Source organism: Sciurus vulgaris, assembly GCF_902686455.1.
Source record: "Sciurus vulgaris genome assembly, chromosome: 2".
Classification (NCBI taxonomy): domain Eukaryota; kingdom Metazoa; phylum Chordata; class Mammalia; order Rodentia; family Sciuridae; genus Sciurus; species Sciurus vulgaris.
The window spans coordinates 82,631,920-82,655,435 of NC_136462.1; the positions used below are offsets into that span (position 1 = coordinate 82,631,920).

General features: G+C 36.8%; 2 protein-coding genes across 2 annotated transcripts; both read right to left on the minus strand.

The window, feature by feature from the left end:
• Nucleotides 1-983: 983 nt before the first annotated feature.
• On the minus strand, nt 984-1,925 carry LOC306653425 (olfactory receptor 4F3/4F16/4F29-like; the record flags this gene model as incomplete). The annotated part of the gene is made up of 1 exon (XM_079126428.1): nt 984-1,925. Exon 1 carries the CDS (start codon nt 1,920-1,922, stop codon nt 984-986), a length of 939 nt encoding a protein of 312 aa, XP_078982554.1. The 5' UTR covers nt 1,923-1,925.
• A 16,620-nt stretch (nt 1,926-18,545) lies between these two features.
• On the minus strand, nt 18,546-19,487 carry LOC306653426 (olfactory receptor 4F15; the record flags this gene model as incomplete). The annotated part of the gene is made up of 1 exon (XM_079126429.1): nt 18,546-19,487. Exon 1 carries the CDS (start codon nt 19,482-19,484, stop codon nt 18,546-18,548), a length of 939 nt encoding a protein of 312 aa, XP_078982555.1. The 5' UTR covers nt 19,485-19,487.
• Nucleotides 19,488-23,516: the final 4,029 nt, after the last annotated feature.

Here is a 23,516-nt window from a genome sequence, read left to right on the forward strand (position 1 = left end):
TCCTGCCTCAGCTTCCCAAGCCACTGGGAATGTGCTACCATGCCCAGCAGGCTGCAAGTTTTTTTAAAAAAGTATTCTCTATGAAATAAGAGTAAGTAACTCTGTTTAAAGTCATAATTAAAAGGGGTGATGAGATGAGAAATAATCCTGATCAAAATATAAAAATGGAGCGCTTGAACTTGGCCCCCTTTGCTGATGAATACACTGCCCAGTTTTAGCAAAAGATAAAACCTCAAGGATATAGAAAGTTTAGGAAGTAAATTCTCTTTTTCCTTTGTTGTATAGATATAACTTCAAATAATGAGACTGAAGAATGGCAATGATATATGTTAAATTTTGGGCAAAGTTTACAGAGTGCAGCTTTGATGAATTTATTAAAATAAAAAGCACTTAGTAATACTTAATTACCACATGTCATAATGAAGCAAGACTAGAACTCAGTTTTCTCTAAGTTACTTCTATTATGTTAATTTCAAATCCATTTTCACTCTGTAGCTATACCTGAACCATTTCAGTTCCCTGATAGCTTCACTACTATACTACTACTTTGGGCTGATTTGTGTCCACCAGATAGATACTTGGCAGTTTTGTGAAGGGGAGATTATTTGCAAATAGGATCTTTGCAGATGGAGTCAAGTTAAGATGAGGCCATACTAGATTACAGAGTTCTATTCAGAAGGCCTCCCATTCAGAAGGCCTCAAGGTAAAGTGCCCTTTTATGTATTTCTAATAATTACTTCAAATAATATCCCTTTGGAATTGAGTCTCGAAATTATCAGTCTTTGGTTTCTAAATACTTTGTATGCAATTCCTCATCTCCCTTCAGAAGTGAACGTCCCTCTCTCTTAAGTAAAAGATAAAATGCACCTAATACAATATGGATAATCAAATCAAGGGAGGACAAAGAGAAGCTTTCATCTGAGTCTGACCATCACAGTGAACTTCAGTATTCTATGAACACTCTTCACAACGCCACCAATCACTTAGGAGATCCTCCTATAAGTCACTAGCTGTCTGCATACTTTGCTCATTGCCACCTTCATTTCTTGATTCCTTAGTGTGTAGATGACAGGATTCAGAAAAGGAGTCAGAACTGCATCAAAGAAGGCCAGGAACTTGTCCAGGTGTGTGGAAGAATATGGCCGTGTATAGATGAATATTAAAGGACCAAAGAACAAGACGACCACAGTGATGTGAGCTGAAAGGGTGGACAGAGCCTTCAAGGAACCAGCAGAAGAGTGTTTCTGAACAGTGAGAATGATGACAATATAGGAAATGATCAGTATGAGGAAGGAGCCCACAGAGATGAAACCACCATTAGCAGTAACCATGAATTCCAGTCGGTAGGTGTCTGTGCAGGCAAGTTTGATGAACCAAGGAAGGTCACAGTAAAAGCTGTCCAACACATTAGGGCCACAGAAGGGCAACTTTATCACAAAAGTCAACTGAACCACTGAGTGCATAAGGCCAACCACCCACGCAGCCACTGAAAAGAAGATGCACATTTTTGGGCTCATGATGGTCAGGTAGTGCAGAGGCTTACAAATGGCCACATATCTGTCAAAGGCCATGGCTATGAGCAGCACCATCTCCACACCACCAATGACATGAATGAAGAAGATCTGGGTGATGCATCCTGTAAAGGAGATGACTTTGTGCTTCCTGAAAAGGTCATAAATCATCTTGGGGGAGACAACAGAAGAAAAACCCAGGTCAATGAAGGAGAGGTTGACCAAGAGAAAGTACATGGGAGAATGTAAATGTGGCTCAGAAGCCACCGTGAACACAATGAGGGAGTTTCCCATCATGCTTGCCACATAAAACATGGAGGAGAACACAAAGAGGAGTAGCTGGATACCCCAGGAGTTGGTGAGTCCCAGGAACACAAACTCGGACACCACAGAGTGATTTGCTCCTTCCATTGGCTTTATCAGTGGTGCTGCCTGTGGAGGAACAACAGGAGAAAATGTAAATTATGACATCTATGTAAATAGACCAGGAGGAGAGAAGTCAAAGTTTTGAAAGCTTATTTATACCTTTGCACTAAACCTGATTTCATATGCTGATAGTCTTTGAAATATAAAGTCGGTCACTATTGTGTGGATCTCCTCTTTATCACTAATGTTCTGTCTCTCTTTAATATAACACCCTGTTTCCTCCCAGCTAGATGATCTTTGTCATTTGAAAAAAGATGATGAACATAAGTAATAAGAACTCACACCAAACCCTTCTGATTCTGGTCAGCCCCAGTCACATGGAAATAATCACTATTTCATACACTTTTAAGACAATAATCCTTAATCTGGAAAACACTCCTTTTATTTCTTTATTTCTAACCCTACCACTGGGAATATGGTTATCTTCACTATTAACTTACATTTGCCACATCTATGAAATCTGTCTTTATTATTACTAGTATTTATTTTGCTGTCCCTTATATTATGATGAACTTGGTACAAATCTAACTCATCAAGGAGACCATAAGCTCCCTGAAGGCAGGAGTTATGACTTATCCATATTTGGGCTTCTAAAACAATGAAAATGATCCACTGAAAAGTGCAGTTCTATGAACTGTTACCATTTTGCATCACATTAGGTTAAAAAATTGAGAATAAATATTAAAAATTTTCTCTAGCAAATAGCATTACAATGACACCAATGTTTCTGATTTTGTATTTTTCCAAAAATCTCCATTCATGAAGGGCTGCAAATTAATAGGGAAAATATGTGGGCCCTTGCCACAGGTAATTTGAGAAGTGCTGCACTTCACAGAAATATGATTGATCAACAAATATATATTAAAAAAAAGTTTCAACATCTATAGCAATTAGAGAAATTACAATTGAAACTACACTAGATTCTATCTCACGCCACTCAGAGTGGCAATTATCAAGAATACAAGTAACAATAAATGTTGGTAAGGATATGGGGAAAAATGTTCACTCATTCATTGCTGGTGGGACTGCAAATTGGTACAACCATTATGGAAAGCAGTATGGATATTCCTCAGAAAACTTGGAATGGAATCACCATTTGATTCTGCTATCCCATTCCTCAGCATATACCCAAAAGACTTAAAATCAGTATACTAAAGTGTTGCAGCCACATCACTGTTTATTCCAGCTCAATTCACAATAGCCAAGCTATGAAACCAACCAGATTCCTTTCAATGGATGAATGGATAAAAAAATATATAGTATATACACACAATGGAATATTACTCAGCCACAAAGGAAGTGAAATTATGACAATCGCCAGTAAATGGATGGAGCTGGAGACTATTATGCTAAGTGGAATAAGCCAGATCCCAAAAGTCAAAGTTCAGATGTTTTCTCTGATAGGCAGAAGCTAGCCCAAAATAAGGAAAGGTGGGGAAGGGTAGGAGGGTAGAAGGGTAGGAATATGTGTACTAACACACAATAAGGGGGAGGGAGGGAAGAATAGAAGTTCACTGCATTAGACAAAGAGAAATGAAGGAAAGAGTGGGGATGGGAACGGGAAAGGCAGTAGAATGAATCAGACATAACTTTCCTAGTTTCATACACACGACCAGTGTAACTCCAACATCATGTACAACCACAAGAATGGGAAGTTATACTCCATGTATGTGTGATATGTCAAAATACACTCTACTATCATGTATCTAAAGATAACAAAAACATAATATGATTAATATAATATTCACACTCTTCTAGTTATACAAATTAAGAGTATCATGTATTGGCTTTCAAAAAGCACTGTACTTCTTACTAGTACTTACTACGAATAAAATTCATTATTTGTTTAATTTCTCATCCCCTAAGTCTACAGACATAACACTAAGAACCATATCTGTCCTATTCTGCCCAAAGTAACAAAAATTTAGTATCATTCTTGATATAAAATATGGCAAATAAATATTTGCTGAAGAGATGAATAAAATCCTCTTGTTTGCAGTTATGTATTTACCAGATGAGGATAGAATAAAAGGTGGAATGAAAAATTTGTCCTACCAAAAGTCAGAATAGAACTCAAAGGAAGTCTTCAGCCTCATCTAGGAGACCTAAATCAATGAGGTCAGCTTTAGGACATATGGGTAAATTGAAGATCACCAATTTAGGAAAGTCTCTAAGTCTCTGAGTTTCATATCAGGAAACTCATTCCCAAAAATATTAAATAACTTGAAAAAAACAATAAACTTACTTCACGATAGAGCTTCACCTAGAACCCAAGTGACCCAGGTGGTAACAAACTGCTGGGGAAAGAAAATCCCATTTTACAGTTCCTCACTGCCACTTAATGACACTGATGAGGGCTGCTTTGGCCACCAAAATTAACCATCCCAAAGAACTCTAAGCTTTCTAATGTACCTTGGTGTCTTGAAAAATATGACCGTTTGCTAAAATATTTGTTATCATCCTCACTGTTCAAGCAAATACTCTTATTTGAAACAGATGGGTTACTGGAAAGGTTCATAACAGAAAATGCCAGTTTAATACTCAACCCTCTGTCTCTAGGGAAACCAAAACCCCTAGAGAGGGTCCAGCAAGCTCTAATTGCTCTAAGTGTGTCTTCCTTTGAATGCATCTCTATTTTTAGCTCTTACAAGATCTAATAACAATTATTTCTATCATTTCTATATTTTTAAAGGAATCATGTGAAATATAGTATATACACACAATGGAATTTAGTTAACAAATGACAGCTTCTTTGACAGCCTCCATGGCCGCTCCAGCCCAGCCACATCACTCCATCCTTGGGCTTCTCCATCACAACGGCACCCCTCAGGTGCTCTTGCAATTTCTTTTCCTCTGGATTATCCCCTTGGCTGTCACCATCACTGCGCTTGCCCTCACTCTGATTTTCTTTTACTGACTTCTCGCCGTGTTTCTCTGTTTCATAAATAATCCTTCAGCCTCTCTGCCCAGTCTCAATACTGCACACGGCTAGCATGCTCTCCTGGGCCTTGTCACTGTGAGCCTCGGACGTCATTGCGTGGAGAGAGTGCTCCACTGCAGGCTGGTAGAGCTGTAGTGCTTCCTTGTAATTCTTGGCTTTATCCTTTTCTGGGGCTTTTGTCAGCAGATCGGTGGCTTCCTGGAGGGTCGATGTTGTCATTTCCTCTCCTGGGTCCACCCTACAACCCACAGCACTGCTGGCGACTTCAGTCAGACCTCGAGTAGCTGAGGTGCTGGGTCCAGCGTCGGGAGGGTGGTCGGTCTCAGTCAGAGCCTAGTTAGAGGGCCAGCGAGCCATGTCTTTTAGGTTGGTTTTAATGCTAAAGTAAAAAGAGATTTTCATGATTTTGACTTCTCTCTCTCTTTCCATGATTTTGACTTCATTTCCCAGAATGGTCTATTAATGTAGTTGTCATAATTTGTATTTTCTTCTGTTGTTCTCCTTCAGGTAGCAAGCACTGCCAACAAAACCAATGGGTGGAGCAAATCACTCTGTGGTGCCCGAGTTTGTGTTCCTGGGACTCACCAACTCCTGGGGTATCCAGCTTCTCCTCTTTGTGTTCTCCTCCATGTTTTATGTGGCAAGCATGATGGGAAACTCCCTCACAATCCTGTTGATTATGCTCTGAAACAAGTTCTTAGAGATTAATTGTTCTCAAGAAAGAACATTTTTACCTTAAACCAATAAAATCAGATAAGACAATTAAAAAATGGGCAAATGAATTAAGCAGACACTTCTGAAAAGAAGAAATACAAATAGCCATGAAATACATGAAAAAATGTTCAACATAATTAGCAATTAGGGAAATGCAAATCAAAACTACACTGAGACTTCATTTCTCAGAATGGCAGTCATCAAGAATACAAAAAACAGTTGAGACAGACATCGTTACCTTATGTACATGTATGATCACATGAATGATATGAATCTACATCATGTACAATCTTAGAAATGAAATGATGTACCCCATTTGTGTACAATGAATCAAAATACAGTCTGTAAAAAATTTAAAAATAAATAATTAATTTTTTAAAAATTAAATTTTTAGAAAAGAAAAAATATTATTCAAATAATATTAACCCCTCTTCCCTCATCCTAATATTCTGAATAATAAACTCAATAAAGAGCATTATAAATTCTAAAAAAAATTACAAATAATAATAAATGCTGAAAAGGATGTGGGGGGAAGTTACACTCATACATTGTTGGTGGGACTGCAAATTAGTACAACCACTTTGCAAAGCAGTATGGTGGAGATACCTCAAAAAGCTAGGAATGGAATGACCATATGACCCAGCTATCTCCATCATATTTATCCAAAAAAACTAAAATCAGCATACTATAGTAATAAAGCCACATCAATGTTTGCATTAGCACAATTCACAATTTACAATAGCCAAGTTATGAAATCAGCCCACATGCCTGGCAACAGATGAATGGATAAAGAAAATGTAATATATATAAACAATGGACTTTTATTCAACCATAAAGAAAAAAGAAATTATGGCATTTGCAGGAAAATGGATGAAATTAGAGACCATCATGTTAAGCAAAATGAGTCAAACTCAGAAGTTCAGGGGTCATTTAGGGTCAGCTAGAGAGGAAAAAGGAAAAGAAAAGGGGGGGTGAATCTCCTGAAAATCAAAGGAAGATCAGTACAGGAACGGGACCATGGGGTAAGAGGCCGGGAGGAGGGGAAGTGCTGTGGATTGATATTGACCAAATCATGTTGTTATAGTGCATGCATATACACATATGTAGCATTAAACACCACCGACATGTACAGCTATTAAGGACCAATAAAAATAATAGGGAAAAAGTATGTTTTCAAAGAGTTTTTCCAGAACAAAAAAATGATACAAAAACACTTTGAAATTCAAAAGCACATAAGAAAACAGAAGAACTATTTCAATTCCTGATAATTTTATTTTATTTTAATCTTCCACATCTTATTTTAAATAACATCTACACTGGCAGCAATTTATTCATCTTTGAATTTTGGACCAGCCACAGTGTCGCACGCCTGTAATCCCAGCAGCTTGGGAGGCTGACACAGGAGGATCACAAGTTCAAAGCCAGCCTCAGCAAAAAAAAAAAAAGAAAGAAAGAAAGAAAGAAAGAAAGAAAGAAAGAAAGAAAGAAAGAAAGAAAGAAAGAAAGAAAGAAAGAAAGTGAGGTGCTAAGCAACTCAGTGAGAACCTGTCTCTAATAAAAAAACAAAATAGGGCTGGGGATGTGGCTCAGTGGTCAAGTGCCTCTGAGTACAATCTCCCATAAACCACCCCACCCTGAAAAGGCAAAATCATCTTTGAATTTTGGATATCTCTTCTATTCTTTGGGTGTCTCTTCCATCCTGCAAACTTAAACATGTCTTAATAAATTTACTTCTGTTTTCACAGTTTGTGCCTCATCTCCTTTTTTTCATTATTAGTTGACTAATACAAATTTTATGTATTTATAATGTACAATATGATGTTTGGATACATTGTAGAATGGCTGAATCAAACTATTTAACATACACATTAGCACATGTACTTATTTAGTGAAGTGAGAAATATTAAAATCTACTCTTTCTTTTATAAGTACAACATATCACTAATAACTATAGTCATCCTGATGAATGATACATCTCTTAAACTTATTTCTTTGCTCTAACTTAAATTTTATGTCCTTTGAACCAATATCTAACCAACCCCTCAACCTTCAACCTCCAGAACCACAATTTTACTCTCAGTGTCTGTCAGTTCAACTTTTCTACATTCCACATACAAGTGACAAGACATACATACCTCAACTCTTTGGAAGTTACAAGGAAGGCAAAGTTATACCAACCTTTGTTTTCTTAGTTTCCTGTGCCACAAAAAATTTCTTACCTGTTTACAGAAAATGAGCATCATTCATACAGTCATCACTGGAAACAGTGTGATTAATTAACTGCAAAATGAAACCAAAACATCATAAAGCTGTTTGACTTTTTGTAATATTTTTCACATAACTCCAACCCAATATGGGTCTAATTGAAAGTCCAGGTGAGTTCACCATTTCCAATTTTCACAATTATTTCCTCTCATCACAGTGATTCTCCAGTAGTTCAGTGTGTCATGCTAGGACACTATCTCCTCTGCTTTCAGATGACACTCAGCACTGTAGGAGATGATGCATGTCCACAGGACCTACACAGAACCATGTCTGACTAGAGAGCTAAAGCTACTCACCTTATTATTAAATTTATTTCCGATCCTCCATTTAACCTACAGAAAGAAAAGGGCAACTTCAAGGAGTCTGAGATCATCCTGTGTTCTCTACCACTAAGGGCCATTACACTCTGCCATGGGTGGAAATGAAGCTGATTACAGCTCAAGGACAGTGGCCAAGTGACATTACATAGACCTGAGTGGAGACCATCCTCATGGGTCAAAGGACTTTGTCCCCAGAGACCTATTTGGTTTTACCAGAAAAAACAAAGGTCCTAACAACTCATAATGAGACACTAGAGAAGAGGAAATGAGAGTAGATTATTGCCTTCTAAATATATCGTACTATTTTGTTCAACATTTTACAAATCTAGATAATGGCTTATTAGAAGCAATTCCTAAAATAGTCATTACAAAGGAAGTTCAGACTCTAAAACTCAACCACACACTATTGAGTAGAACAGAGGAGAGCAAACCAGCATGGATACTATGTTGCCAGCCATGTAAATATTTAGTCCTCTGAGTCAGGCACTCTGGTCCATGCCTACATCCCAGCCACTCAGGAAGCTAAGGAAGGAGGATCACCAGTTCAAGGTTAGCGTGGGCAACTTAGCAAGACCCTGACTCAAATTAGATTTTTTTAAAAAGGCTGTGGTGTGGCTAAATGGTAGACCTCTTGCCTAGCATGCGTGAGGCCCTGGGCTCAATCCCCAGTATGGCTAATTAATTAATTAATTAATATTTATTTTTCTGGACAAATAGAGAATAATTTTTTCAATAAATGATTCAGCACAGTAGGATTATTAAGGGAACAAACAAAGATTGTGACTTTCAATTTTGTACACTTGTATCAGTCAGGATCCCACCAGGACTAGAGATGAAAGTTAAATTAAATAACTGGAGAGAGCTTAATAAAGAGAATATGCACAAATCTGTGAACAACATAAGGAAAAATGAGGGATCCTAGGTTAAAGACAGCAGGGGGGGAACATGACCTCTTCTGAGCGTAAAGGGACAGAGGCAAAGAGTAGTTGAAAAAATTTAGAAATAAAGCATTTGTGGATGGAGATGGTCATTAAAGTATAACACTGTCAGCCCACTGTGTCCCTGAAGAGGAGAAATAAATAAAATGATCTGATCTTGGATCTCATATCTCTTGCAACAGTTAGACTTTGACCAAACTGAACAGAAAACAGAGGATAATGCGACCTGTTTATGCAGCCCAGTGAGGTCAGATTCCCAAGGCACATAAGAAAGAAGTATTGAGATTGAAACTAGAGGAACAATGGAGGCTATACGTAATATCTGCACCCATTCTTCTTTTTTTAATTAATTTTTTATTTGTTCTAATTAGTTGTACATGACAGTAGAATGCATTTATACATTGTGATAAATCATGCACAAATGGAGTAAAATTTCACACTTTTCTGATTGTACATATTATAGGATCACATCAGTCATGCAGTTACATCAATGTTTATAGCAGCCCATTCCTCTTTTATCAAGGAAACAAACAGGAAAGAAAAGAGGAAACTGAGTAACATAATAAATTATTGGTTAGACATGGCAGCACATGCTTGTAATCCCAGAGAGAGAGACTGAGGCAGGAAGATCCCAAGCTCAAGGCCAGACTGGGCAACTTAGTGTGACTTTGCCTTTGAATATAATTTTAAAAAGAGCTGCGGGTATAGCTCAGTGGTAGAGGACCCCAGGGTTAATTCCCCAGTGTTACAAGAAGAAAGAAAAGAAGGGAAGGGAAGGAAGGGAGGGAGGGAGGGAGGGAGGGAGGGAGGGAGGGACGGAAGAAAGAAGGAAAAAAGAGGAAGGAGAAGAATTATTAGTGATCTAATCCAAAAAAGTGAACCATCGTGAGTGTACTTCCTATGAATTTAGCAAGGAGGAAAATATAATTAACATAACACATATTTGTCCTAGTCCCCACTTTGTGTAGCTGGTTTTATTTTTGGTTTTTTTTTTTTTTTTTTTTTTTGTGCTGGGGATTGAACCCAGTGCCTTGTACATGCAAGGCAAGCATTCTACCAACTGAGCTATATCCCCAGCCCTGTGTAGCTGCTCATGAGAGCTATTCTGACAAGAGAATTTCTTTCATTTCACATTATCTTCCATCAGTACCTACCTAGAGACTGTACTCTACTTGGTGGAATGAACAGAGCTTCTTTCATATAGGATAGTAGTCTTGACATGATCCTTTATTGATGGGATGCCACTGTTCTAGTCGTGAGAACTATTAGGGAAAGGAGTACTAAGAAGCATCCCATGAATCCCCTGAGTTCTGCATTTAATATTCCTTGTTCCTGGTATACAGGAGAAATCAAATCACTCCCTGGTAATTGGGATTTGTCATCCCAATTACTATCCTTTACCCAAACAAACAAAAAAAAAATGTACTGCCTGGGATCCATGTCATAAAGGCCCTAAAGTGACAAGCAAAATAGAGATACCTATCTGGACCCCCACTTCCCTCCTTATTAACCTTTTTCTAATCCCAAACATCACCAAATCTATAAATGGGACTTTTCAGGATTACACACAAATATGCATATGTCATTATAACATAGATTTATCAACACAGGATAGATCATACTATACCCAAGATTTAATTACCTTGATGCATAACTTAAAATATTTCAACAAATGACTCATGAGATTCCATTTTAACTCTTTCCTCAGACCACAAACTGTCAGAGACAAATACATTTTGAACTTTGGTTCACGATATGAAGCGGTCAGAAACCATTATCAGCTGTGTCCCCTGTGGAAGTCTCTTCCCTGGGGCCCAAGGACCTCCAATCCCACTAAACAGAGTTCACAAGAATAGGAGGCATGCAGGCACTGTGGTGTACACCTATAAACCCAGAAACTCAGGAGGCTGAGGCAGGAGGATCTGCTGTTCAACAGAGCATCTCTTTTTCACCTGAAACTTCTCTTCCACCTAGGGATTGGCACACATAGTTTAAGGCAAGGGTGTATTAGAGTGGCTTGAAAGTGCCCTCCTGATGCCCAATATATAGACTACTAATCAATTTTATGCAGATATAAAATAGTTAATTGCCTTGGTCTGGGTGCTGTAGAACAAGAGGCGTTAGCCACAAGTGAGGTTATATAAGATTTCCCTAGAATCAAGACACATAATATGTATAGAGAAAAGATAAAAATTATCCTACTAACTTTATATTGACCATAGGCTAAAGTCAAGTAACATAGACTTTAGTGCATATTGGAGTTTACATAGCATTTATGGTATGTTATCTTATTTCTATGTCATAGAGGAATTAAAAGTCTTATGAAGCAAAAAAAAAAAAAAGCATAAATTTTGCCCATACATTATTCAGTTTTCATTATGACTTTTTTCATCTTCTGTATATTCTGGCCATATAAATAGATATAGTACAAATGTCAACATATATTGACACTGATTTAAAGGATGCACCAAATCAATTAGACAATATGCAAAAATTTATCAGTGGGTGGTTTTGACTTAAGGAGCAAAAATAAAGCCAGTGAATTCAATGCATATCAGTCCATTGTTATACTTCATTTCCTATAAAAATGTATCCAGAACTGAAATTACACACTAGTAATAGATAAGGCAGGAGAGGTATTCTACAAGTTCATGAAACTGTAGTGCTGGAAGAAGCATTATGGATAGGAAGGAAAAATCAGGACCTAGAATAAATGTATATCTCTATGAAAACACATCTTTAAGCCTTCCAGAAAATAAGGGCTTAACTCTATTCCACTTGCCACACATGAACAGCAAGTCTGGCAAAGGCATGATGAATATGGTACCCCATGGTAGTCAAAGGATTTACCTTCATATTGGTAGTTTGAACACACAATGGTGACGGTACCAGATTGTAGTGAACATTCCTCAAGCTTGTCAGCAGTCACTGACACCATGGTCTAAATAAACCAAACAGTCTGGACAGAGAAACAGAGGAAATGGTAAAGACTCGCCATGGATTGTAGGCCTTTGCAGTTACTGAGGCTGAGCTACCAGCTGAGGGAAAGCCTTGCTCAGCAAGCTGTGGTGTGAGCTCGCCTGTGCTGCCTCGCCTCATGCTGTGTGCTGGAGTTTGCCTTCCCCGAGTACTTTGTCTCAGACTTGTTGCCAGACAGAATCACTTAGGGATGCTTGGTTTGTTTACATTAGTATGACATAGAGCTTACCTAGAGGTTGGTTCTGTTACATTTTAACAAGCATCTTAACCTGATTGGATAATGTGCCTAGATACGTCTTGTACAATCCTAAGTAAAATTAGATCTGTGCCTTCCAAGTCTGGTCTCTGATGTCTGTTTACTGGGAGGCGTCGTTGGCCCTCACTCTCTGCAGACCCCCATCTCCAATAACAACACCAGTTTACCCTTAGTGAGGGGAAACTCTTGTTGATTCTATACAAAGACTCTGTCTATGCTATATGGTCACTATTTAAAACCAATTAAGCACCAATTAGATACCAAAGTAATACTTAGTGCCATGAGTCCTAGGATAGATACAGAAAGCAGCTGACTGACATTATAGGAATGAATCATCTTGTTCTTATACAGAGAACAACTTCTAATATCATTTTTCATAGGACCTAATCTTAATTCACCAGGCCTTTCTGAAAAATCCAGTACAGTTTTTCTACAGGACTTCATTCCTTTTTTTATTCCTCAGGGGTATTTTACCACTGAGCTAAGCCCCCAGTCCTTTGGGGGAATTTTTTTGTTCATTTGTTTGTTTGTTTGTTTGTTTGTTTGTTCGGGGGGGTTTTGGGGTGTTTGGGGGTTTTGTTTTGTTTTGTTTTGTTTTTGAAATAGGGCTCACTAAGTAGCTTGGTCCTTGCTAAGTTGCTGAGGCCAACCTTAAAATTACAATCTCCCTGTCTCAGCCTCCTGAGTCTTTGGATTACAGGCATGTACCATTGCCCCTGCCTCTGCAGAATCTCATATCTGTAATTTTATGATCTTCATTCTCTGACTCTGACAACCAAACCAACCAATCATTTTGTCCTATCTACAAATTAGAAAGAGTTGTAAGTATACAATGGATTCCCTGAAGTGCTTTGAATTAAAAGGGTTTTACTTCACCATTTTTCTCAGGGCAACCTCAGTCTCTTTTAATAATGCAGTGAACATTCACTTGCATGACATGTTTATCCATTCATAATCCAAACTCACTGTTAATTGGTCATATAGAACATGTTCACTGGGACAGAAAGAGGTGTTGAAGGAGTTGGACACCATAGGAATCTGAGTCTGCTGTCTGCTACTCATAAAGATTATTTTTTGCCTTCGGGCTGTCTAGGGAGACTTTTCTTGCTCCAGGCACAACTCAAACCTGCAAGCTTATGAATTCCCCCAATAAATAGTTTGGAGAACAGTACACAAGTACAGTACACATTGCTTCCAAAATCCAAAGAGATTAGGTGAAGACTGAGTTTCTTTCTCTGTGGCAACTTTAGAAAAGACAGCATGGAATGCCTCAAACCACTTAAAAGTAGAAGTCACTGTGTTGGAGATCCCTGAATATATGCAGGATTCATCTTCCATTATCTGGAACACATATGTCTTATTAAGGCATCTAGGATACTTACTACTTCCAGGCCGTAAAGCCCAGTTATCATGATATTATTAGAGCAGTGAACCAAAAAGAGGCATACATGGAGTATTTCATCCATCAATGAGCAAATACTCTTTCTTCTCAGCAACACTTAGATGCTTCTCTAAAATAGACCATATGTTATGCCACAAAGCAACTCAGCAAATTAAAAAAAAATAGAAATACTACCCTGCATCCTATCAGATCTTAACAGAATGAAACAAGAAATCAAAAATAAAATAAAAAATAGAAGCTACTCCAACACCTGGAGACTAAATAGCATGCTATTGAATGATGAATGAATAGCAGAAGAAATAAAAAATACCTAGAGGTAAATAAGAACACCGATACAACATATTAAAATCTCTGGGATGCTATGAAGGCAGGGCAACGAGGAAAGTTAATTGTATTGAGCTCATTCATTAAAAGAATAGAAAGTTAACAAATAAATGACCTAACATTACACCTCAAAACCCTAGAAAAAGAACAATTCAACACCAAAAGCAGAAGACAGGAAATAATTAAAATCAAAGCTCAAATTAATGAAATTGAAACAAAAGAAACAACTGAAAAAATTGACAAAACAAAAAATTGATTCTTTGAAAAAATAAATAAAATTGATGAACCTTAGCTATACTAACAGAGAGAGAGAAAACTCAAATTACTAAAATTTGTGATGAAAAAGGAAATATCATGACAGACACTACTGAAATACAGAAGATAAGTAGAAACTATTTTGAAATGCTCTACTCAAATAAAATAGAAAATCTTGAAGCCATCAACAAATTTTTAAAGACATATGACCTACCCAATCTGAATCAGGAGGACATACACAATTTAAATAAATCAATTTCAAGTAATGAAAGAAAAGAAGCCAACAAACACCTACCAATCAAGAAAAGCCCAGGACCAGATGGATTCTCAGCCGAGTTCTATGAGGTCTTCAAAGAAAAACTAATACCAATACTCCTTATATCATTCCATGAAATAGAAAAGGAGGGAACCCTTGCAACCTTATTCTGGGAGATTAGTATCACCCCGATACCAAAACCAGACAAATATACATCAAGGAAAGAAAACTTCAGACCAATATCCCTGATGAACACATATGCAAAAATTCTTGATAAAATTTCTGGCAAATTGCATACAAAAGCATATTAAAAAGATAGTGTAGCATGATGAAGTGGGGTTCATCCCAGGGATACAGGGTTGGTTCAACATACAGAAATCAATAAATGTAATACATCACACATCAATTACTTAAAGACAAGAATCATATGAATATCTCAATAGACACAGAAAAAGCATTTGACAAAACACAGCACCTCTTCATGTTCAAACACTAGAAAAACTACGGATAGTAGGACCATACCTCAACATTGTAAAGGCTATCTATGCTAAGCCCACAGCCAACATCATTCTAAATGGAGAAAAATTGAAAGCATTTCCTCTAAAACCTGTGAAAACACAGGGATGCCCTCTTTCACCACTTCTATTCAACATCATCCTTGAAACTCTAGCCACAGCAATTAGACAGACCAAATAAATTAAAGGGATACAAACAAGAAAAGAAGAACTCAAACTATCACTATCTGCCAATAACATGATTCTATATATTTAGAGGAGCCGAAAAATTCCACCAGAAATATTCTAGAATTCATAAATTAATTTGGCAATGTAGTAGGATATAAAATCAATACCCATAAATCAAGTGCATTTCTATACATAAGCAATGAATCTACTGCAAGAGAAATTAGGAAAACTACCCCATTCACATAGCCTCAAGGGCTGGGGATATAGCTCAGTAGGTAGAGTGATTGCCTGGCATGCACAAAACCCTGAGTTCAATCCCCAGCATCACAAAAAAAAAAAAAAAAAATAGCATCGAAAAAAAATAAAATCCTTGGGAATCAATCTAATGAAAGAGGTGAAAGACCTCTACCATGAAAACTACAGAACACTGAAGAAAGAGATTGAAAAAGAATTGAAATTGAAAGAATTGAAAAAGACCTTAGAAGGTGTAAAGAGCTCCCATGCTCTCAGGTAGCAGAATTAATATTGTCAAAATAGCCATACTACCAAAAGTGTTATACAGATTCAATGCAATTCCTATTAAAATCCCAATGATATTCTTCATACAATTAGAAAAATCAATCATGAAAATCATTTGGAAAAATGAGACCCAGAATAGCCAAGGCAATCCTTAGCAAAAAGAGTGAAGCAGGAGGCATCACAATACCAGACCTTCAACTATACTACAGAGCAATAAGAACAAAAACAGCATGGTATAGGCACCAAAATAGACAGGTAGACCAATGGTACAAAATAGGAGACACAGAGACAATCCCACATAAATAAGATTATCTGATTAGATAAAGGTGCCAAAAACATACATTGGAGAAAAGATAGCCTATTCAACAAATGATGCTGGGAAAACTGGAAATCCATATGTAACAAAATGAAATTAAACCTCTATCTCTCACCCAGCACAAAAATTAACTCAAAGTGGATCAAAGACTTAGGCACTAAAGACAGAGACCCTGCACACAATAGAAGAAAAAGTAGGCCCAAATCTTCATTATGTCAGCTAAGGACCTGACTTCCTTAACAAGACTCCTAAAGTACAAGAAGTAAAATTAAGAATCAATAAATGGGATGGATTTAAACTAAAATGCTTCTTCTCAGCAAAGGAAACAATAAATAATATGAAAAGAGAGCCTACATAATGGGAAAAAATCTTTACCACATGCACTTCAGAGCACTAATCTCCAGGATATATGAAGAACTCAAAAAACTTAACACCATAAAAACAAATAACCCAATCAATAAATGGACAATGGAACTGAACAGACACTTCACAGAAAAAGAAATACAATTAATCAACAAATAAATGAAAAAATGTTCATCATCTCTTGCAATTAGAGAAATGCAAATCAATACCACTCTAAAATTTCATCTCAATCTAGTCAGAATGGTAATTATCAAGAATACAAGCAATAACAAGTGTTGGCAAGAATATGGGGGGAAAGGTACACTCATACATTGTTTGTGGGACTGCAGATTGGTGCAACCACTATGGAAAGCAGTATGGAGATTCCTCATAAAACATAGAATGGAACCACCATTTGACCTAGCTATCCCACACCTCAGTTTATACCCAAAGAACTTAAAGTCAGCATACTACTGTAATGCAGCCACATCAATGTCTATAGCAGCTAGATTCTGAATAGATAAACTATGAAACCAACCTGGATGCCCTTCAACAGATGAATGGATAAAGAAAATGTGGTACATATACACAGTAGAATATTACTCAACCTTAAAGAAGGATGAAATTATGGCATTTTGCAGGTAAATGGTTGGAACTAGAGAATAGCATGCTAAGTGAAATAAGCCAATCCCAAAAATCCAAAGTCCAAATGTTTTCTCTGATAAGCAGATGCTGATCCATAGTGGGGCATGGGTAGGGAGAATGAAGGAACTTTGGATTATGCAGAGGGGAGTAAGGGAAGGGGCAAGGTGGTGGGGATGTGGGGATGGGAAGGATGGTAGAATGAGACAGACATTATTACCCTATATACATGTATGATTATACTACTGGTATGACTTGGCACCATGTACAACCAGAGGAATAAGATGTTGTGCTCCATTTGTGTACAGTGTGTCAAAATGCATTCTACTGTCATGTATAAGAAATTAGAACAAATTTTTAAAAAGTTAAGTAAATAAAATAAAGGTTCGTCAACAACTACTAAAAATATTTTTAAAAAAAGAAAACCTAATGACAACTTATTTAGAGGAAAGAATTAAAAAGAGGCATATAGCTGAGGGCAATGGCATGGAAGGCTGAGGAAGGACAATCACAAGTTCAAAGCCAGCCTCAGCAAAAGCAAAGCACTAACCTCTAAGACCCTGTTTCTAAATAAAATACAAAATAGGGCTGGGGATGTGGCTCGGTTGCTAAGTGCCCCTGAGTTCAATCCCCAGTACCCAAAAAAAAAAAAAAAAAAAAGTGTATACAGCTCTACTTCTCAAAATTAAGCCTCCAAAAACTGTGAGAGTGAAATGTGAGCATAAATTCAAATACAAAATTGATTTGAAAGTGAAAGGACACTGATTACCTATGATTACCTAGTAACCAGACTCAGTTTCTGGTGCTTGGCTCTCCCTGATGATTTCTAATGATGTGCCTTTGAACAAAATGCATTCATTCCTCTTATTTTTTTGAATTTTTCACATGTATAACTTGAGGAGATCAGGAGAAACGTTGTCAGTAATTCATTCCAATTTTAAATTCTAATAGTCTATATATACAAATAACAATTTTCCCAACTATGAGACAGAGGAACCTGACAAAGAGGATAAAGATGTACACACTGGGGCAATAGAAAGCAAAAAAAAAAAAATTTAGGAACAAAAGGATTGAAATCAAGATAACTAATAAACAGATTAAAGATCATATAAACACATAGTTTGTATATCTATAGACTAATCTATCCAATACAGGAAAAAGATAAAATATTATTTATTTTCTGCTCAATTACATGACACCATCCTAGAGTACAGGTTTCAACATGATGAATCACAAAAGACGTATGATTTTATTTTTAACACTTTAATGTACAGAGTATCAAACAATAGCATCACTTCTAATTTAATGGTAAAATGGACACCACATTTTAGTGTTTAGTAGATTTCTGGGCACATAACATGGCATACATCTTCAGTATTTCTCCAAAATTGCATAATATCTTTTCAGCAGCCACCATGAGGAAGAATCTAGTTCTATGTCTTTATAGGCAGCCCATTTATGAAATCTTTCTATGGTTCACCAGATGACTGCACAGTCTCCTCATTGCCACTTTCATGTCTTTGTTCCTGAATGTATAGATGACTGGATTCAAAAAAGGAGTGATAAATGCATCAAAAATGGCAAGATATTTATCCAGGTGTGACATGGGAGAAGGCCATGTGTAGAAGAACATGAGTGGCCCAAAGAACAAGACAACCACAGTGATGTGAGCTGACAGAGTAGAGAGGGCCTTGGATGAACCACCACGAGAGTGTTTCCAAACAGTGAACACAATGACCATATAGGAAATGACTAGCAAGACAAAGGAGCCCACAGAAATGAGTCCACTGTTGACAGTGACCATGAACTCAAGTTCTCGAGTGTTTGTGCAAGCAAGTCTGAGGAGACGGGGAAGATCACAGTAAAAACTGTCAAATATGTTAGGGCCACAGAAAGGTAAATCTACCACAAAAACTAATTGCACTGATGAGTGGATAACACCAATGATCCAGGAAGTGACTAAAAAGTAGAGACACATTTTTGGACTCATGATGGTCAGGTAGTGCAGAGGCTTGCATATGGCCACATATCTATCAAAGGCCATGGCTATGAGCAGCACCATCTCAGTGCCCCCAACAGCATGGCTAAAGAAGATCTGAGTAATACATCCCCAAAATGAGATGGTTTTGTGCTTCTTGAAAATATCACAAATCATCTTAGGAGCTGTGATTGAGCAAAATACCATATCAATGACTGAGAGATTAGCCAGGAGGAAATACATGGGGGAGTGCAGGTGAGCATCCAAGGTTACAGTGAACACAATGACAAGGTTTCCCATCATGCTTGCAAGGTAGAACAACAAGGAGAAGACAAGCAGGAGAAACTGAATCTCCCATGAATTAGTGAGTCCCAGGAACACAAACTCTGATACTACAGAGTGATTCATTCCATCCATTGCCTCAGAGAACAACAGCAGTTTTTTGTGTTCCCTAAGGGAAGAAAGAAAATGCACAAGTATTAGTACTCAAGAAAGCAAGCCACTAACCATGGAAATAATTATCCTATTAATAGCTCACACAGCAAAATAACCTCATCACATGTACACCGTCTTCTACTTAGAAGAATGGCTGGCTCCCAAATGGCATTATGATTTTCAAAACTGCCCCTGCTAAGTTAGTTCCATCTCCAGACCAAATTCCCCTTTGCTTTTGTTTAGTGTTACCAGGATGTTCTATCTGGATGACATCTAAGGTCATCTTCAAATGCTTTAGACTTCGATTTTCTATGAATGGACAGATACCAACCAGTCATATAAGCCATCTAACAATTACTCATTCACAGCATAGAGTTTTCAAATTCTCTGTTGTTATTTATATTACTCAAATGAACTTCAAAAGTTTCTCTTTCTTCAACTTTCAAATTTTTTCTCATTCTATTCTCTAGCTCACAAAATCCAATTTTCAAAATCCCAGCTAAAACTCCCTCATTTGTGAAATCTTCCCAATCTACCTGAATATGCTGAATATGCTGAATATGCTGGCTGCACTGTTAGCATTCAATTCACATTGCCTTTCATGATTATGTAAACATCCATCTCTCTAATTAAAATGTAGCTCCTTGGGTCCAGGAATCAGGTCTGGTCCACATGTGCAATCCCCACCACCATCACAATCACCAACAGTGACTGACACAGTCAGTCACATAAGTACTTCACACCTGTTGAATGAAGAAATAAATCAGTGGGACTGAAGAATAGCACTGGAGTTAAGAGAGTATATCGTGATTCAGTGAGGTTTATATTAATACTATGTAAATAAAGAGTCATCACAAAACTGCAAGATCATTCCTATAAATATTTAACCACACAAGGAAATAGTTGGAGAAGAAAATTCGGTCATAAAAATAAATATGGAATCTCAATTATTAATTTGTGAAAATCAATAAAGCGCTTATAGTATGTCTCAAAAATAAATGAATTCAATGTATTGTATAACTGTTTTTATAAAATCTGTTTCTTACATAAAATATAATCTGAAACAAATAATGTCCGCTAATATAGAGAGACTCACCCATTTGGCTCCCAAAGATAAAAACTGTTACATAAAAACAATCTTTTTTTCAAAATATATTTGGAATGGAAAAAAGAGTGGCAGAAATAAAATATTGGGTGAAAAGATCAAGACAGTTTCTAAGTCTGTCCGTGGGGATAGGGCAATGACTGAATGATAAAGTTCATAAACGGAAGTAAGGGCGGAGACTAGAGCCCAGCATGGGGAGGTAAGACAGTGTTAGAGTTCTTTAGGATCAAGAGCAACTGCTGGAGGTAAAACAACAGAGTTCCACTGTTCCATGGGGTGTTCCTGATTTAGCCCAACATTTACATTTCACGAGTGAAATAATTTACATAGGAAAATACAGAAGAAATAATCTTCTTGATATCAGAAAGGTAATTGTTAAAAAAGTCGATACTAAGACCAAGAGCTCCTGACTCCCACTGAAAGTTCTTTACAATAAATAACTTTTGTATTCGTTTTCTATCACTGCTGTAACAAGTCACCACAAATTTAATGGCTTAAAACACACACACAATTATCTTACACTTTTGAAGGCAAGAAAACCGGTATGAGTCTTTGGAGCTAAAAACCAAAGCGTCAGCAGAGCTGTGCTCTTTCTGAAGGTTCTAGGCGAGGGTCGGTTGCATCGCCTGTTCCAGCTTTTGGAGGCTGACTGCGTCTCCTGGCTTATGGACCCCTTCTCCCTCTCAGAGTGCGTATTCCAGTCTCCACTTCTGTCAGTGCATCTCCTCTCTGACTTGGACTCTTCCTTACAATGACCCTGTGACTACACTGGGCAGGCTCAGACAATTCAGGACAATTTAAATCTCAATATTCTTAAATTAATCATATCCACAAAGTCTCTTTTTGCCATTCAAGGTGACCACAAATCCAGAGATGAGAACATGGGCATCTTTGAAGGCCATCATTCTAGGTACCCCAGTATTTTAAGAAGAAAAGTTAGATCTTAATTTAAGTAATTAATCTGAAAAAGTGGTTTCATGCAGCCTGAGAGGACATTAGAAGAGCTAGCAAGCGATGAAAGACAGGTAGTATGCCCTGACTCCTGTCCTGTGACTGTATATAGATAACCTTTGCCTCCAGTTACATGTAAGACCCAGACTGGACATTAATGCCCATCAATAAGGAATAAATGATAAGTCAAAGAATATCTTTTAGAAAAGCAATTGTAAGCTATATGATTGACTCCTGAGTAGTTCTATGAATTATTTTTCCTCATTAATTCAATAAATATTTTGAAAAGTCAGAATGCCAGACACAATTCCAGAAGTTGAGGATATACCAATGACAAAAATTATTGATTTGTGTAATCCAGTTACCATAGAAAATGCAATTCTGGTATTACATACAGATCTTCCTTCTCCAGAAAGGTTAAGAACACTTGAAGAAATCCTATAATTCATCAACACCCAGGAAGTCCCAAACACTCTTCTTGCTACTAGGTCAATTTTTACTTTCAGGAAGTCTCCTCTTGGTGACTCTGACTTCTTTTACATGACCTCTTGTATTGATAGCTTCTATTACACTAATTTTTCAGTGATTTTTGTCTAATAAATATGCATTGGTTTAATCTTCCCACATATATTTATGAAACACCAGTAGTGGGTTTCATGTATCATAATTCTTTGTACTGAATGAATGAAAAGCAACTCAGGAACAACACTGGGAATATTTCTTGGCTTATTCACTCATTCATTCAACAAATATTTACACTGTTTCTACAAAAGTGCTAACTGATGTGTTGAAATTTGAGATGATATGAAGGTGAAAAAACTAGATATCAGTTATGTGGAATAAATGAATGGAATAAGAAATTTAATATATCAAAGTAAGAATTAAAAAACCCTAAGGATGTTAAAGCAATTTATTTTCTTATTGGTGCATTATAATTAAACATGATAGTGTTGTTAATTGTGACATTTTCATATATGCACACAACATAATGGGAAAAATCTCATTCCCTAGCACCTTCCCTTTCCCTCCTCTCCTCCTTTCACCTGATCCCCCTGCTCTATTCTACTGGTCTCTATTCTATTACTATTTTTTAATTTATGCATCTAATTATATATAAACACAGAATTCATGTGGTTTATTCATACATGTACATAGCATGATTGGTTAGACTTCTTCAGAACAATTTTAACTAAAAGCTGTAAAAACCAATTTATGATTTGTATCCACACCTCTATGTCATGAACTGTAAACCAATCAAAACATCTCTAAAAGTGGGCCAAAGTAAAAGAATCTCTTTTGATCACTAAGGTGAAAAAATATGCTTCTAACCAAAATTTTATTAAGGTTCCCATGAAGTAGAACAATGAGAATAAACTATGAAGTAGGATTATAAATAATGATCCTCCAAATTGAAATTCTGATAGCAAAAAAAAAAAAAAAAGATAAGAATAAGAAAAGAAATGATGGTACACTTGACTGTTAATGAATTTCTAAGGAAAAGAGAAAAATCAAAAGAGAATTTATTGGATCATTCAGAGGAAAAAACTATGAGATTCCATATAAAGTTTACACAAAGACAGAGCCTAGGCAAAGAGCAAACAGATATTTCTTAAAAGTTAAATGTATTTTTAAACTCAGAAAGAAAAAATAAATAAAAACAGAAAGAAATGGATGGAAGAATGAAGAAAAGAAATACAAAGGGAAGTTGAATTATGGAAAGCAGCGAGATGATCAGTTAGATGGAAATTTATGATAAAGAGGAAGAGCTGGCAAAACGGGAGTTTGTTTAAATGTTTAAACCTTTTTTATTGGTGCATTATGATTATAAATAATAGTGGGATTCATTAAGACATATTTTTACATGCTAAATGTGCCATCTTAAAAGCTCTAGAACCCAAAAATATTTTCTATTAGCATCCAGGACTAGAGTAGTATTCCGGTAGCTTAACACATCACAG